The sequence below is a fragment of the Coccinella septempunctata genome, chromosome 1 (genome assembly GCF_907165205.1).
Source record: "Coccinella septempunctata chromosome 1, icCocSept1.1, whole genome shotgun sequence".
Taxonomy (NCBI): domain Eukaryota; kingdom Metazoa; phylum Arthropoda; class Insecta; order Coleoptera; family Coccinellidae; genus Coccinella; species Coccinella septempunctata.
The window spans coordinates 28,783,421-28,797,221 of NC_058189.1; the positions used below are offsets into that span (position 1 = coordinate 28,783,421).

At 37.7% G+C, this 13,801-nt stretch overlaps 1 protein-coding gene across 1 annotated transcript in view; it reads right to left on the reverse strand.

The window, feature by feature from the left end:
- The window catches only part of LOC123308022 (ubiquitin carboxyl-terminal hydrolase), a 30,186-nt gene that overhangs the window by 12,823 nt on the left and 3,562 nt on the right, over nucleotides 1-13,801 (reverse strand). The window contains exon 5 of the mRNA XM_044890544.1: nucleotides 4,645-4,804. Coding sequence (XP_044746479.1) covers nucleotides 4,645-4,804 — 160 coding nt within the window. The remainder of the gene's footprint in view (nucleotides 1-4,644; nucleotides 4,805-13,801) is intronic.

The following is a 13,801-nucleotide window of genomic DNA, read 5'->3' on the forward strand; positions in this document are numbered from 1 at the left end:
ATGTTCTCCACAGATTACTGTATTCTGACATATCGGATTTGTCAAAGCTAACAGTGTCAATGTCAATATGTTTTAATGCAAATTCTTGTTTACAAACGAGATCTTATACGAGAGTAAATTAAAAATACCCATTTATTGAACTCGACAGTCTTATCAAGAAATCGATTTTCTTGTAAGAAATGTTTGATTCAAAGAACCACGCAATTATAACATTAATCGTTTATACTTAAACCAATCCAACCAAACCCTTTAAAAATTGTGTTAATGGAAATGAAAGTCAAACTGTGTAGTCAGGTATTAAGCCACTCCGTGGGGTCAATGATGAAGCTCATTTCTCAATGGGGTAAGTTTTTTTTCAAACATAATAATACAAAAATTTACTATTTTCCTTTTTAGAAATCAAGCATCCGCTTCAGCTTCCCAGACAGGCTATCGACACTGCTGACTTTATACTATTCTTGGAAGAGTTATTTGATTCGTTGAATGTATCCCGAGCTTGGACATCCACTGCGAAACTCTTAAAGAAGACGGTTAGTATTCAAACAGAACACAATGTTTGTTGGGAGCAGGCGATACAAATTTTCAGCAATATTTCATTTTATTGCCCTCGAAAGAAAAGATCCATTGTGGTGCCCACTTTGAAGAATATAGTGACAACATTGAAAGCATTCCTTTACCTTAGGCAAAAACTGTTCAATGATTATCACTTTAAATATATTCTCACTGGGGCTTTCAATCAAGATTGTTTAGAAAACCTTTTTGTGTACATTAGAGCACATGGAGTAAGGAATACTGACCCAAATGTTGAACACTTTATTTCATCATTCAAAACTATAGTTATTTAATTTCATGTCAGTGCATTCCTGGGGATCTAACTGTGAGGAAGATAAAACAGGGAGTCGTTGCTTAGAGACTTTGAAATCTTTCCTGCGGGAAAATATAAAATCCACATAGGTCTTTGGGTAACTAATTTTTTCTTTTCCAAATTATTAATGCATTCTAAGCTTTGGCATGCTGTTTTTGATTTCTATTGCCGACTCCCAACAAACATTGTGTCCTTATTGGATAATGTTGAAGATTTCTGAAGATATAATAATTTCAACCTCATTTCCTATGAACAATATTATTACTGTTTATTATAATTATTGTCTTACGAAGATATGTGACCCTATTGACATTTTACCTCTGCTCATATATTCATTGCCATAATTATAGCTTATGTATTTCCATATTTTTTTTTCGTGTGCTGGGTATATCAATATATGTATATTTTTCATGACAAGTTTTATTTCTCCTTAAAATTCGCTCTAATAATCCATATTATTCTATCGACGTCTAAAATACCAGTGAATGGGCTAATTTAAATTTCGCGCCATGCGATTGCAGTTTCCTGTTATACCGACATTTCTCCCGGTTAGTTGGGTGGCAACCGCATGGGGGCGCTGAGGGCGCTGTATTTTTCATCGTAGAACGTGAGTGTCAGATCTATTCTACTCTGTAATCTGTGATGATCTCTAATTCGGAATGCGGATTGGCTCACGTCACGTGACCAAATCCGCCATATTCTTGCTAAAACGATGAAAAACGAGACCACAATTGTCGCCACAGTGTTTGATAGAGTCACTATAAGGATTGAAAAATAGCCCTCATAGCGGGCCCCAATTTCTCGCTTAAAAACACCATCCTCCGGTCGCGATGTAGGGCTGTGCGATCAGGGTCAAAAGATTAGATCATTTCGTTCACAGAACCCGATTATGTTACATCCAAAGCAATAAAATATAAGCTATAATCTTTGATCTATGAAGGGTACCCTCCATACTTTGATGAAAAGATTATAGAGTTAACCTAAAGCCGGCCACAGACATCGGAATTTTTCATCGGTTCGTACTGCATCGGTTCGATCTGACGGTTCGAACCGCCGAACTGTTTTGCCCACACACTTCAGTAAATCCTATCAGTTATTTCTCGAATTTAAACGTCATGAAGAGGAAACATCTTTTAGCAGTGGCGGCCGCGGTTTATTTGCTCAATGCCGGCTATGCATAGGACTCGACTTGTACTACGCTAATGAAAGATAACCGTCGGTTCTAAACGAAATCCCCACACACTGTCGGTTTGGACCGACAACCGATTGTCCGACGGAACAAAAATCAAGCGCCGACAGATTTTTGGACCGACGGATCGACCCGACGGTTTTTCCCCACACACATCGGATTTTCGTGGTTTTGGACCGACGGTTCGAACTGCGGCAGTACGAACCGATGAAAAATTCCGATGTCTGTGGCCGGCATAACTGTGAAAGCCCTAAAAGGTTTGTGAAGAGATCTATAATCTTTGGTTACATCGAATCATATTCCTCTATGAGTTTCAAGATCGAGTTCAGAAATGAAAATAAATGGTTTTTCTAACTATTTTCACGTTCGAACATCGTGGTAAGAAATTATTTAAATGGGTTTTTCATACTGAAAATGTATTTATAATTCACATTTCATACACTTATATCAAATTTCATAATCAATTTCGAAGTGCCTCGAATCTCAAAGCTTTCTTTAATTACACTCACTTGAGGAAAAATTCAAAATTTATTATGAACCATCGAACGCGTCATGCTGTAATACGAAACAGCATCTTCAAAAGTTTTGACCGTTGAATTTTTCAGAAAAATGCACTTTTTTTTTCTTTTCAAGTCTAGTCAGTATTTTATCCAACCGAGTTCATATTCATGATCTACGTATCCGAATCGATCGAACAAAAGATTCCGATCATCAAAATGGCCCAGTATTTTCGGCCAGAATATGGCCAAAAATTGTTTCGTCCTAAATCACTGTTTCTGTTATCAGCAATATTTCTCTACAAGTTCTCAATAAGATTTAAATTCTACCGCTTTTATAACTATGGATATTTAATTATTCAATTGATCGATCGATCGCAATCAACAAACAATCCTTATGAGTTATTCAAGATTCGATCGTTCGATCATTTAGATCTTTTCTATCGCATCGCTTCTCATTCGATCTCGATCAAGATACGGTAGCTATTCTTGAATAGACATTATTAGACAACCAAAGATACAACCAATCCCAAAAACTGAAAGTTGCCGTCTTTAAAAGATTCATAGAAATGTGAGAACTCTATTGAAAAAATAATAAACACTTCAGTCACTTCATAATCGAATTCGGTATGATCCTGTCCTAAAGGAGGGTCGAATATGATCTAAATGATTGGGTCATTTCGAGATCGGTGACTCGATCACTTCCGCATGGATTATAACCGAATCCAAACGATTCGATCGATCGTGTTCGCTATCGCGATGTATTATACTGCTGAGGGACAATAATCCCGAAACCGGTCTACAGTTTGTATATATGTTTCAGCCTCTCTGAGAATTCCATATTGAATATGATCGATTGAAAACAAATTGACGTTTATTCGTCAATCAATTCTCCGATTCTCCGATCAAATTCTGTGAAACCGGGGGAAAATAAAATTGAAAATATCCTAATAATAATTAGGATATTTTCGGGATCATTTATTGTTTAACAAGCGGGATTATTATTAATATCATAGAAAATTATCATCTTGAACACTTCACTGTCATATCTCATACAGTTACAAATCGTTTTTCAACTAAACAAATTATTTACCGGGAATGTGATAATCAGGTCGATTCTGTTTGGAAATAGTAATATGGTTATAGAAAAGATATTGCTATCGCAGCAAAGTTTGAAAAACTGGTATTCTAATCACTGATTTTGAGCAATATGATCTGTCAATTTCTAGAAGATCTTGTTATTTCAGTTTGCTATATCAGCAACATCATTTAAGTACTTTTTTTCATAACAAAGTTTAAAATGGCAGTGAATCTCTTGTTTTTACATTCCTTCCAAGCGTTAGAAATTAAAAAAATAGGCAAGTTATTATAAACTTGCTTCGTGTTAGTAACTTTTTGGAAACCTTCACTTGAACTTTTCATTTATAGCGAAAATATGAGACTACGATTTCGATATATTAGGGACACCAGTAATTCATTTGTCTGATGAAAAGTTTCTGGAACTGTTTCGCTTGAATGAAGAGGGAAGATTTGAATAGATTGGTAGAGGATCCGACCAGTAAAAATACAGTTCCTTTTTACCTACAAGTGGGTGAAAATCCATAGAGAATTTCTAGGAGATTGATTATCAAATCAATTCCATCTGATTTTTTGTTGTTTTCTTATTTTCAGACATGATGCACAGTTCAACCAAAAACTCGCAATCCCAAATACCGAATAAAACATTAAACCAAAGAGTATCAATTGATGATACTCTTTGATGAAACACAAGTAACACAACTTATTCTTCTTTTCCATAGAACAATTATAGAATTACATGTTCTTTTTTATGGAATGAGAATCTTACCCTTCGAAACAGTGTTGTCAGCTCAAACATTCGATTATTTTTCAACAATATTGCTATGGTCAAAACTCATAACCAATCTTGCGTAAAACGGTGAAACAGAATATTCGTTCGCTCAGTCATATTGCTATATTTTATAATTATAACAATGTTGTAGATTTAGCAATATTATAACAAGATGCGAACAGAATCGACCTGATTTGGTGAATGAAACTTGTTATAGTTTACTTTGCAAATGAATATTTCATACCTCCGTCTGTCCTTCCAGTGCCAATTCCTGATGCGCATTAATCATATCCATTACATAGGGATTATTTGGAAGATCTTGTAAGAGTTTTCCTCTCTCTTCGGGGTCAAGATCTTTCGAATCGTCCAAAATCTTTTTGAAGATTCCATCTTGCAGAGGAATTCTGAGAAGAATGGTATATAACGTTAATTCTAGATTATATCGCTTGGCGAATGACGATATAGACTATAGAGAGTGTTTCTAGATGAGTGTTGCAACGGAACACTGCATATTCCCGATGGAAAAAAAAAATTTTTGTCTTCCATTTTTCCTTGCGGGCATTGATTCGTGATAAAGAGCGTCAAAATTTGTTATTTCGTTTTTTGCCTATACCTATTCTAGCAACTGCAGTATCCATACCACTTATGAAATAAAAACCACTTATAAAATAAAATTCTTTGTCCTTATGTAAGAAAATTATAGAGAACACTGGGACACGTCAAGTTTTAATTTCAATGGTGCACTTGTTGAGCATAAATTCAAATACACAGGGTAAATCGCGCAAGTCTAGCACAGTCCATCCTCTTTATTTCAAATGAAACATCCTATATATTCATATATTTTTTGGAGTTCCTTAACAACCTGATTTCAAGAAACTCAATATATTATGTTTAATTCCGGGTGAAATAACTACAGAATTTTTTTACTCCTAAATAACATGAGCCATATTTTGGCGATTAAGCGTCTTAATCGATGTCTTAAAGCGTCTTTAAGCGTGACGTCATTAATTTTGTTGTCGCAAAAATAGAATATCGGTGATGGTTGAGTCATCTGTCGTTGTCATTAGACAGCGAATCGAGTTGTGAATTTTTCAATTTCTGTTCTATGGATATTATTTGAAAAATATCTATTTATTCTAAATGATAATGCAGAAACTGCATTTTTGGCAATAAAAGCACTCCTTCCAAGTAGGAATTCAAATCAAATTCGATATAAACAACATATTCTCCCTTCTTCTTTATATTACCTCTTTCCGCTTAAGACGTTCTGTGCTTAAGACGACACAGGCCAGAGACAAGATGACTCTATGACACAGGCGCTCTCCATAGACCGCCAGGTTCCGCTTAAAGCGTCTTAAAGACTGACGTCATGACTTATTCGCTCGAATAGCACCGCTTAAAGACGCTTCACGCGTCTTAATCGCTAAAATATGGCTATGATTTCGGCGATATTTATATCATTTGTGACATTTATAGTTTGTAACATCGGAACAATACCGGATGAATTTTCGACAGTATTTATTGGTTTTAAGAAACTGAATGCTTAAATTACATGATATGGTTAAATGGAGTGAAATTGGCTCGATGGGAGACTATGATACCGATGTTAATTTTTGTAGATGCTAACCAGTTCTATTAGTTCTAATCGTTGACATCCCCTCCATGGTTAGTCGAAAAGGTAACCTTCCACCGTTCATTTTTTATGGTTTTTTAGTATCTTCAGAAGATTCCTTGCTATTACAGAGATAGTCCAATGAAGTCTAATTTCTAATCCAGATCTTAAAGGGCGACTTTGATAACCCATGCAAAATGTGAGGAATTCTCAAAGACTCTAGAATCGGATACATCTTTTTTGAAAAAATATATTGAGAAGGAAATAGTATGCCTTGCAATAGCTTTGTTTTGGTTTGCAAACCAAACTCGCAGGAGAGTTCCGAATCGGTTCAAAGCAGTTGAACAGCAATGGTATGGAGAGCAATGTGCGAGCTCACTCTGAATAAATAAATGTGCGACTCTTTTGAACGATCTGTGGAACCATCGAAAAATTGAACCAAAACACTATTATAAATTTTAGACCTAAATCACTGGATAAAATGCAAAATAGTTATTTTCCTATCAAGTGCGGGCAAGACACTTTCCGCAAGAGTTAGGAACAATATTTTTTCTACAAACGCTTGTTATATATAAATGTATCCAATTCGCGAAACAGATCATATCTCATTTGATTAATTCATATATAATGACAGACGTAATTCTGCATGTCGTTACTATGGGTTTCTCATCGTTGGCGTTCTGTGCATAGAAACACGATAGAATTTAATTTACTCTTTAATATTTGCGTGCGGGAAAAACCCCTGCTAATCCATTCCCGCACGCTATTTTGAAATAGCAGGCGTTTTTCCCGCACGTTTTGGGGAAGTGACTCGTTGCAACTTGGAATGCGTGCGGGAAAAAGGTTGAACGCGCACGCTTGTAGAAAAAAGTACTTATCAATGTCATCCTAATTGTATGACTTTGAGAAATGGGCTTTCATTTTTTATGACCAAGTATACACAAATAATTGAAATTTTCTGCATATCTTGTCTTCATTAGACATTAGTCAAAAATGTCAGATGTTTTTTTGAAATCCGTTTTTTTCCTATTTTTAATGAATGACAACAGGTATATCTATGGGGGATGATTCCCCAACATAAGGGTTCTGTAGTTTTCCTCGTCGGAAGAAAGAACCTCGTCGAGGACGCAAAAGTCAAAAACAAGTTTGGACTTTCAAATTATTTCAGTACTGAAGGGATTTCTAACAACGAGAGTGATCCTCCACCAAAATCAGAAGATTCTTGACGCACAGATGATATTTCTCACAATGCAATTGGAGAACAAGTTATGTCTTGAATGATTATTTATTTTTCCTCAAATTCATCAAGTTTTTTGATCAGTTTGATGAAAGCTGTATTATTTCTGGTTGTTTGCTATTTTTTCTTTGTGTCATATATAATTTCGAGATGGAGATAGGAGAAAGAATTTTTACGCCAATGGAAAAGATACCTTCCAGTATTAAAAACTTATTCTGTAAGCGAATAAAGAGTACGGGGTGTGTTGGACTTGCAAGAATCACCTTGCATATTTAAATTTATTGAACGAATGAAAATGAATGAGCTCTGTCAACTCCAAAATTCTTTTAATAATAAAAATGCAACATGTTTCGACCTCTACACGAGGTCATCTTCACGCCCTGAAATGACGAAAGACATAACTGAAACAAGGGAAACAGACACACAGAAGGAAAAAACCGTACAATTGCATATTCAATTAAAATTTTAACAAAAATTCCGTCCTCAGATTTTTCGATCACATCAATGAATAAAATCCAGTCGACAAATTTGTCGCAAAAAAAATTCAGGAAAATAGATATGTAAGAATTCCCTCAAAAATTGGGAGCTAAGTTACCAACTTTATGAAAACAAAACATTCAACCCAACATGACGCCCAATGGACGTCCATTTTATATCCAAATGAAGTAAAAACATTTACTGTATGTTCATAAATGGAAGTTTGATGGATGTCCATTATACTTCGAATAAGGGATGTTGGACAAACATCCAAATACGTCCATTATTGGACATTGTTTGAATTTCCCACGTTAAATTCAAATTCTAAATTCCCTACATTAATTCGCGCATAACTTTTTCGGTTCAATTGAGTGACACATGTTGATAAGTCGTCCATCTCTTCTCGATTATTATTGATTGAGTATCTTAGTCCGGGAGGTGGTGTCACTTTTTTATCAGTGATTTATCTGCAACTCAAATGTGATTAATTAAAGAGTTGCACTATTACTGTACTCGAAATCGGAAGTCAGTCAGCGCGACCGTGGTGGGCGTGGGCGTGGGAGGCGTTGAAACTCGCCGAAAAAATCTCAAAAAAAAGTGATCGATCTGCACGTGAAACTTTGTAATAAGGTAAATTATTCATGATTATGAGTGAAAATGGGCGTCAGTCACTTTCCCGATGGTGGAAACATCGTCAGTCAGGCGGTTGAAGATGGTCGGAAAAATCTGAAAATTGACAAGTGACCGATCTTCACTTGAAATATGATTATTTTAATCAAGTTGAACGTAAAAATGGACGTCAGTCACGTTTATAGTGGTGGATTCTGCGTCAGTCAGGCTTCCAAAGTAAAGGGCAGTGACCAGCTTCCTTTGGCGCGCTGCACCTTTTGCAGTTCGAATGACGCATATTCCACCGGCATCGTGCCGGCTGACGATTATTTATCGAGTGTACATAACAATTACTTGTTTATACAGGGTGTTTCATCATATAAATATTCCGACCATCTTCAACCGCCTGACTGACGATGTTTCCACCATCGGGAAAGTGACTGACGCCCATTTTCACTCATAATCATGAATAATATACCTTATTACAAAGTTTCACGTGCAGATCAATCACTTTTTTTTGAGATTTTTCCGGCGAGTTTCACCGCCTCCCACGCCCACGCCCACCGCTATTGGACTGACTGACGCGCGGACCTCATATGTGCAAGTGAAGAACTACTCATCCTAAAAAATTCGTGTGAAGATCGATCACTAGTTCAAAAGTGACGCCACCTCCCGGACTATCTGGATGCATATGCACATGTAGAATTGCTCGCTGTATCAGAATTAAAATAAATTTACATACTGATATCTTCATCCCTGAAGACAGTGTTTTCTTGTGAAAATCCCCTTTTATGTACGAAGTGCAATTTCGTTACAGACATTTTCTGGATATACAAATATGGATCTTAATTGTACTATCAGAAATTGTACGCATAAAGGTATGGTTGCGGTAGTGCGTCGGATGCATGCGGTGGCTGCAGAATGTTACAACCCATATGCAATTATCAAGCTGTAGCACTGCATTTGATGCACTACCGAAACCATACCTTGAGTAGGCATGCAGATCCGGAGTGGGAATTTCTCAGATTTTCGAGTAACTTTGGTTTCGAAATACTCAGCCCTGGTGAATATTTTATTTATAGATACGATTTTTGCTACTATCACTTATGTAACTATGACTTATTTCGACGAGTTCTATTACCTGTCATAAAAGAGCCTCACCTTTAAGAACACCCTGTATATAAACCGAAAAAAAGAGTAATGGAGAAGATACGCAGATGGCATATCATATCTCACAAATTCCTCAATTCCTAAACTTCCTTTATGCAGATACGACACTCTTAGCAGGGAAAAATTGTAAACTGCATTCGTTTGGCCTTTCCGTAAATGATACCTGATGTGATGTGTTCTCACGTCAGGCACCGTGGGACCACATCAGACCTGAAGTGGTGTTCACATTACCACAACAGATAGCATAAAAATTCAACAACTTTTCATTCAATGGTCACATTCGTATATCATTTAAACTATTCCAAAGGAATAACGAACGAAACTATTGAACTATAAATTGTATGTACAAAACAACAAAATATGGAAAAATAACTTTTTTTTTGTAAAATATTGTTATACAATTATTTACCAAACTATTTGTAGAATACAATAGTTTCTCTTTTACAACCAGGCCGATTGGCTTTTTCCAATAAAGAACATTTATTATGTATGTATGTTGATTTCACTGTGGCAGCACGTGTTCTAGAGCGCTCTGTTAGTTAAGCGTTATTTTGACGGTTTTTGTGGACTTTCCTCGATTATTTCTGGGTTCTGACGTTGTTCCTGTAGCTGTCTTCCATACTTTGGTGGAGGTTCTTCTCCGAATCGCAGTTTTGACTTGATTTGCGATTTTTTTCGTTCTACTTTGAACGATAGTTATCTGCTGTTCGTGAATCACCCCTGGAACAGCTGTTCTTATCTTGTCGCGGTAATGAGTTCAATTTGTGCCGGATGCAAGAAATCCTCAGATGATGAATCATCAGTTTGTTGTGATTCTTGCGCTGCGGTATTCCACAGCAGGTGTTTATCATTGGGGGGCAGTGAACTCAGAGTCATGGAATTGAAGAAGCAGAGGTCACTTTTCTTTTTTTGCGACGACTGCAAGGAAGCATTCAAGAGGGTGCCCTTCATTCTACGTAGCTATGTGGAGCTCAAGGAGGAGGTATCATCCCTTAAACATAGGGTGGAGAAGATCGAGAGGGTTGCTGCGAGGCTGCGGTAGGAGACTATTTCTGAGATTGCTGATCGAGATGGTAGAGCTTCCAATCTGATGATCTATAATATGGAGGAGAGTAGTTTTTCTGTTGCTGGCATCCGACAAAGCCATGATCGTTCTAAAGTTGTGGACTTGCTGAAGGAACTTGATTCGGGAAAAGATTCGAACGACCTTGAGGGATCAATTGTGAATTTGTTTCGAGTGGGGAGGAAAGCTGAAGGAAAGTCTCGTGCGCTTAAGGTCATCATGACGGGTACTTCGGTCTGCAGGGACGTTCTTAGGAGAAAGCATGCTCTTAGTAAGTCTGTGAAGTTTAAGAATGTGCGGATTGATGGTGATTATACCGAATCCCAGCGCAAGTATCTGAATGATCTCCGATTGGACCTCGATAAGCGTAAGGCTAATGGTGAAAACGTCACAATTAGATATATTAACGGTTTCCCTAAGATAGTTCTGGCGGGAAAACGAAAAAACTCGGGACACCCCATTTGAAGATCTATTTTCAAAATGTTGGCGGCTTGCGTACTCGACTAACTGACTTCAAGCTTGCCGCTATATCCTCGGATTATGACGTTATTGTTATCGTCGAATCATCTTTAAGCGAATCTTTTTTTGATGGTGAGGTTGCTCTTCCCGGATACCAAGTTTTTCGGAAAGATAGAAGCTTATCTACTAGCTGTAAGTCTAGAGGAGGTGGTGTCCGTATGTTGGTGAGGGATTCCTTGAATCCTCGACTTGTTGTGAGTAACACATATGTGGTGGAACACTTGTTGGTATGTTTTAATTGGTGTAGTAAATCGTATATATTGGGTGGAACTTATATACCACCAAACTCGCCTAACACGATATACGAGTCTCATGCGCGCGCTGTTGAGGAACTATACTATGAACATCCCGACGCATTATTCCTGTTGTGCGGAGATTACAATCTCCCGGGAGGTGGGCTGATGAAAGATTCGTGCTGTGTGAACCTGGAAATGTGGGCGAGTGCTTCTCCGAGTGTTGTGATTTTATGGAACTTTCCCAGATGAACCGCCTGCCTAACAGCCGTGGCATCTTTCTGGACCTGATATTTTCATCGGACAATAAAGTTTTAGTGGACTATGCAGGTGATACGCTTCTCGAAAACTCTGTTCATCATTTTGGTTATTCAATTGTTATACCACGCTCTGATCACTTTTGTGTATCTGATCTAACTGACTCTGATTTCCTCACTTATGATTTTAAGAATTGTAACTATACTGAACTCAACAATTATTTTCACTCTGTTGATTGGAGTTTTTGTAGTAATTTTGATGTTGATAGAGCGGTTGCCTACTTTTACCATGTAGTGTATAATGGGATTGAAATGTTTGTTCCCAAACGGGTCCGAGGACGTGGTACATTTCCCCATTGGTTCAATAAAGAGTTAAAAATGTTGATTAAAAGAAAGAAGAAGGCTCATGCGCGCTTTAAAGCCTCAAACTTACCCGATGATTATGAGGTGTTTCGTGACTTACGCAATCAGTGTAAGATTGAGAGCAAAAAGTTCACTACTACTAATAGGCACTTACTGCCTATTCCTCGAGTCTAGAATAAGATCAGATCCTAAATTCTTTTGGAAACACATAAGTAGACTTAAGGGAACCACCAATCTTCCTGATAAAATGTCTTTCAGCGGAGTGGAGAGCTCGAACAGTGGGGAAATTTGTGAATTGTTCGCTCAATTTTTTGGAGAAGTTTTCGTCCATGAGGAGATTGTCCCTCCTCCAGTAGATATTCCAGAAACCGTCGACTTCAATACTTTGTCATTTTCGCTAGCCGAAGTTTTTGATGGCATATCTGGGCTGAAGTGCACCTACTCTTGCAGGCCCGACAGCATTCCATCATTCTTGCTGAAGCAGTGCATTTTTAGTCTGTCTGCACCACTGTGCGATCTGTTTAATAATTCTTAGTTAGATCATTACCTTCAGTTTGGAAGGACAGTTATATCTTGGCCATTTTCAAGTCGGGTGATAAGCAGGTTGTATCGAACTAAAGAGGAATTTGTATACCATCTGTTATACCTAAGCTCTTCGATAAGTTAGTTTGTTCCTCTCTAACTTTGAAATGTGCTGCCACAATTATCAATGAACAGCACGGTTTTGTGAAGTCGAAATCCACTGCTACCAATTTGTTGATGTTTGTTGATAGTGTTACGTCTGCTATGGAGGGTGGCGGCAGTGTTGATTGTATTCATACTGATTTTCGGAAGGCGTTCGACAGGGTTAACCATAATTTATTGTTGAATAAGCTCAACCTCATGGGTATCAGAGGTAGTCTTTTTGGTTGGATCGAGAGCTTGAGTGGTCGTCGTTACTCTGTCCGATATAAGAACTCTTTTTCTTCGTTTTTTTTTTTGCTCCTTCTGGGGTACCACAAGGCAGTCACTTGGTACCTATACTATTTCTCTTATTTATTAACGATGTCGCTGCTGTTTTGTCGGGTTGTTTGTTTCTGCTGTTTGCTGACGATATAAAGATTTTCAGGGCCATCTCTACTACTGACGATGCCCTCGCTTTGCAGCATGCCCTTGACGTGTTCCACATTTGGTGTGAGCTTAACAGATTGTCGTTAAATATTGATAAATGTCACCTTATATCATTTCATCGCTCCCGAGTCCTAGACCATTGTTATCATATCGACAACTGTTGTTTGCAGAGAGTGAGTGAGGTTCGGGACCTCGGTGTATTGTTGGATTCTAAGTTGAATTTCTGCAGTTATATGTTTGATGTTAGGAAGAGGTGTATGCAGCTCCTCGGTTTTATTCAGCGAAATGGCAGGTTCTTCACGGTTGAAACTCTCAGGTTGTTGTATTGCACATTTGTTAGAAGTATTGCTGAGTATGCCTCTGTTGTGTGGTGGCCGTCGTACGTCACTCACATCGCCTGTCTCGAGAGTTCAGAATAGGTTTCTGCGTATGTGTGCATTCAAATTGGGTCTCTCATTTCGGCGCCTGGACTATGAAGCAGCGAGGTCCTCTTTACGCTTGCCCTCTTTGGAGTCGTGGAGGTTACTTCTGGATCTTTTGCTTGTCTACAATTTGTTGAATGGCATGATTTATTGCCTGAATTGTTGTATAAGTTTAATTTTTGTGTTCCGTCTTTCAACACTAGCAGCATGAATATTTTTTACCAGGAGACACCCCATACAAACTACCGTAAACACTTTTTTTTACACCGCGTCACGGAGCGTTCTAATGTTATGTTTTGAACTTGTTTGGGACCTCACTTGGCTGTTTT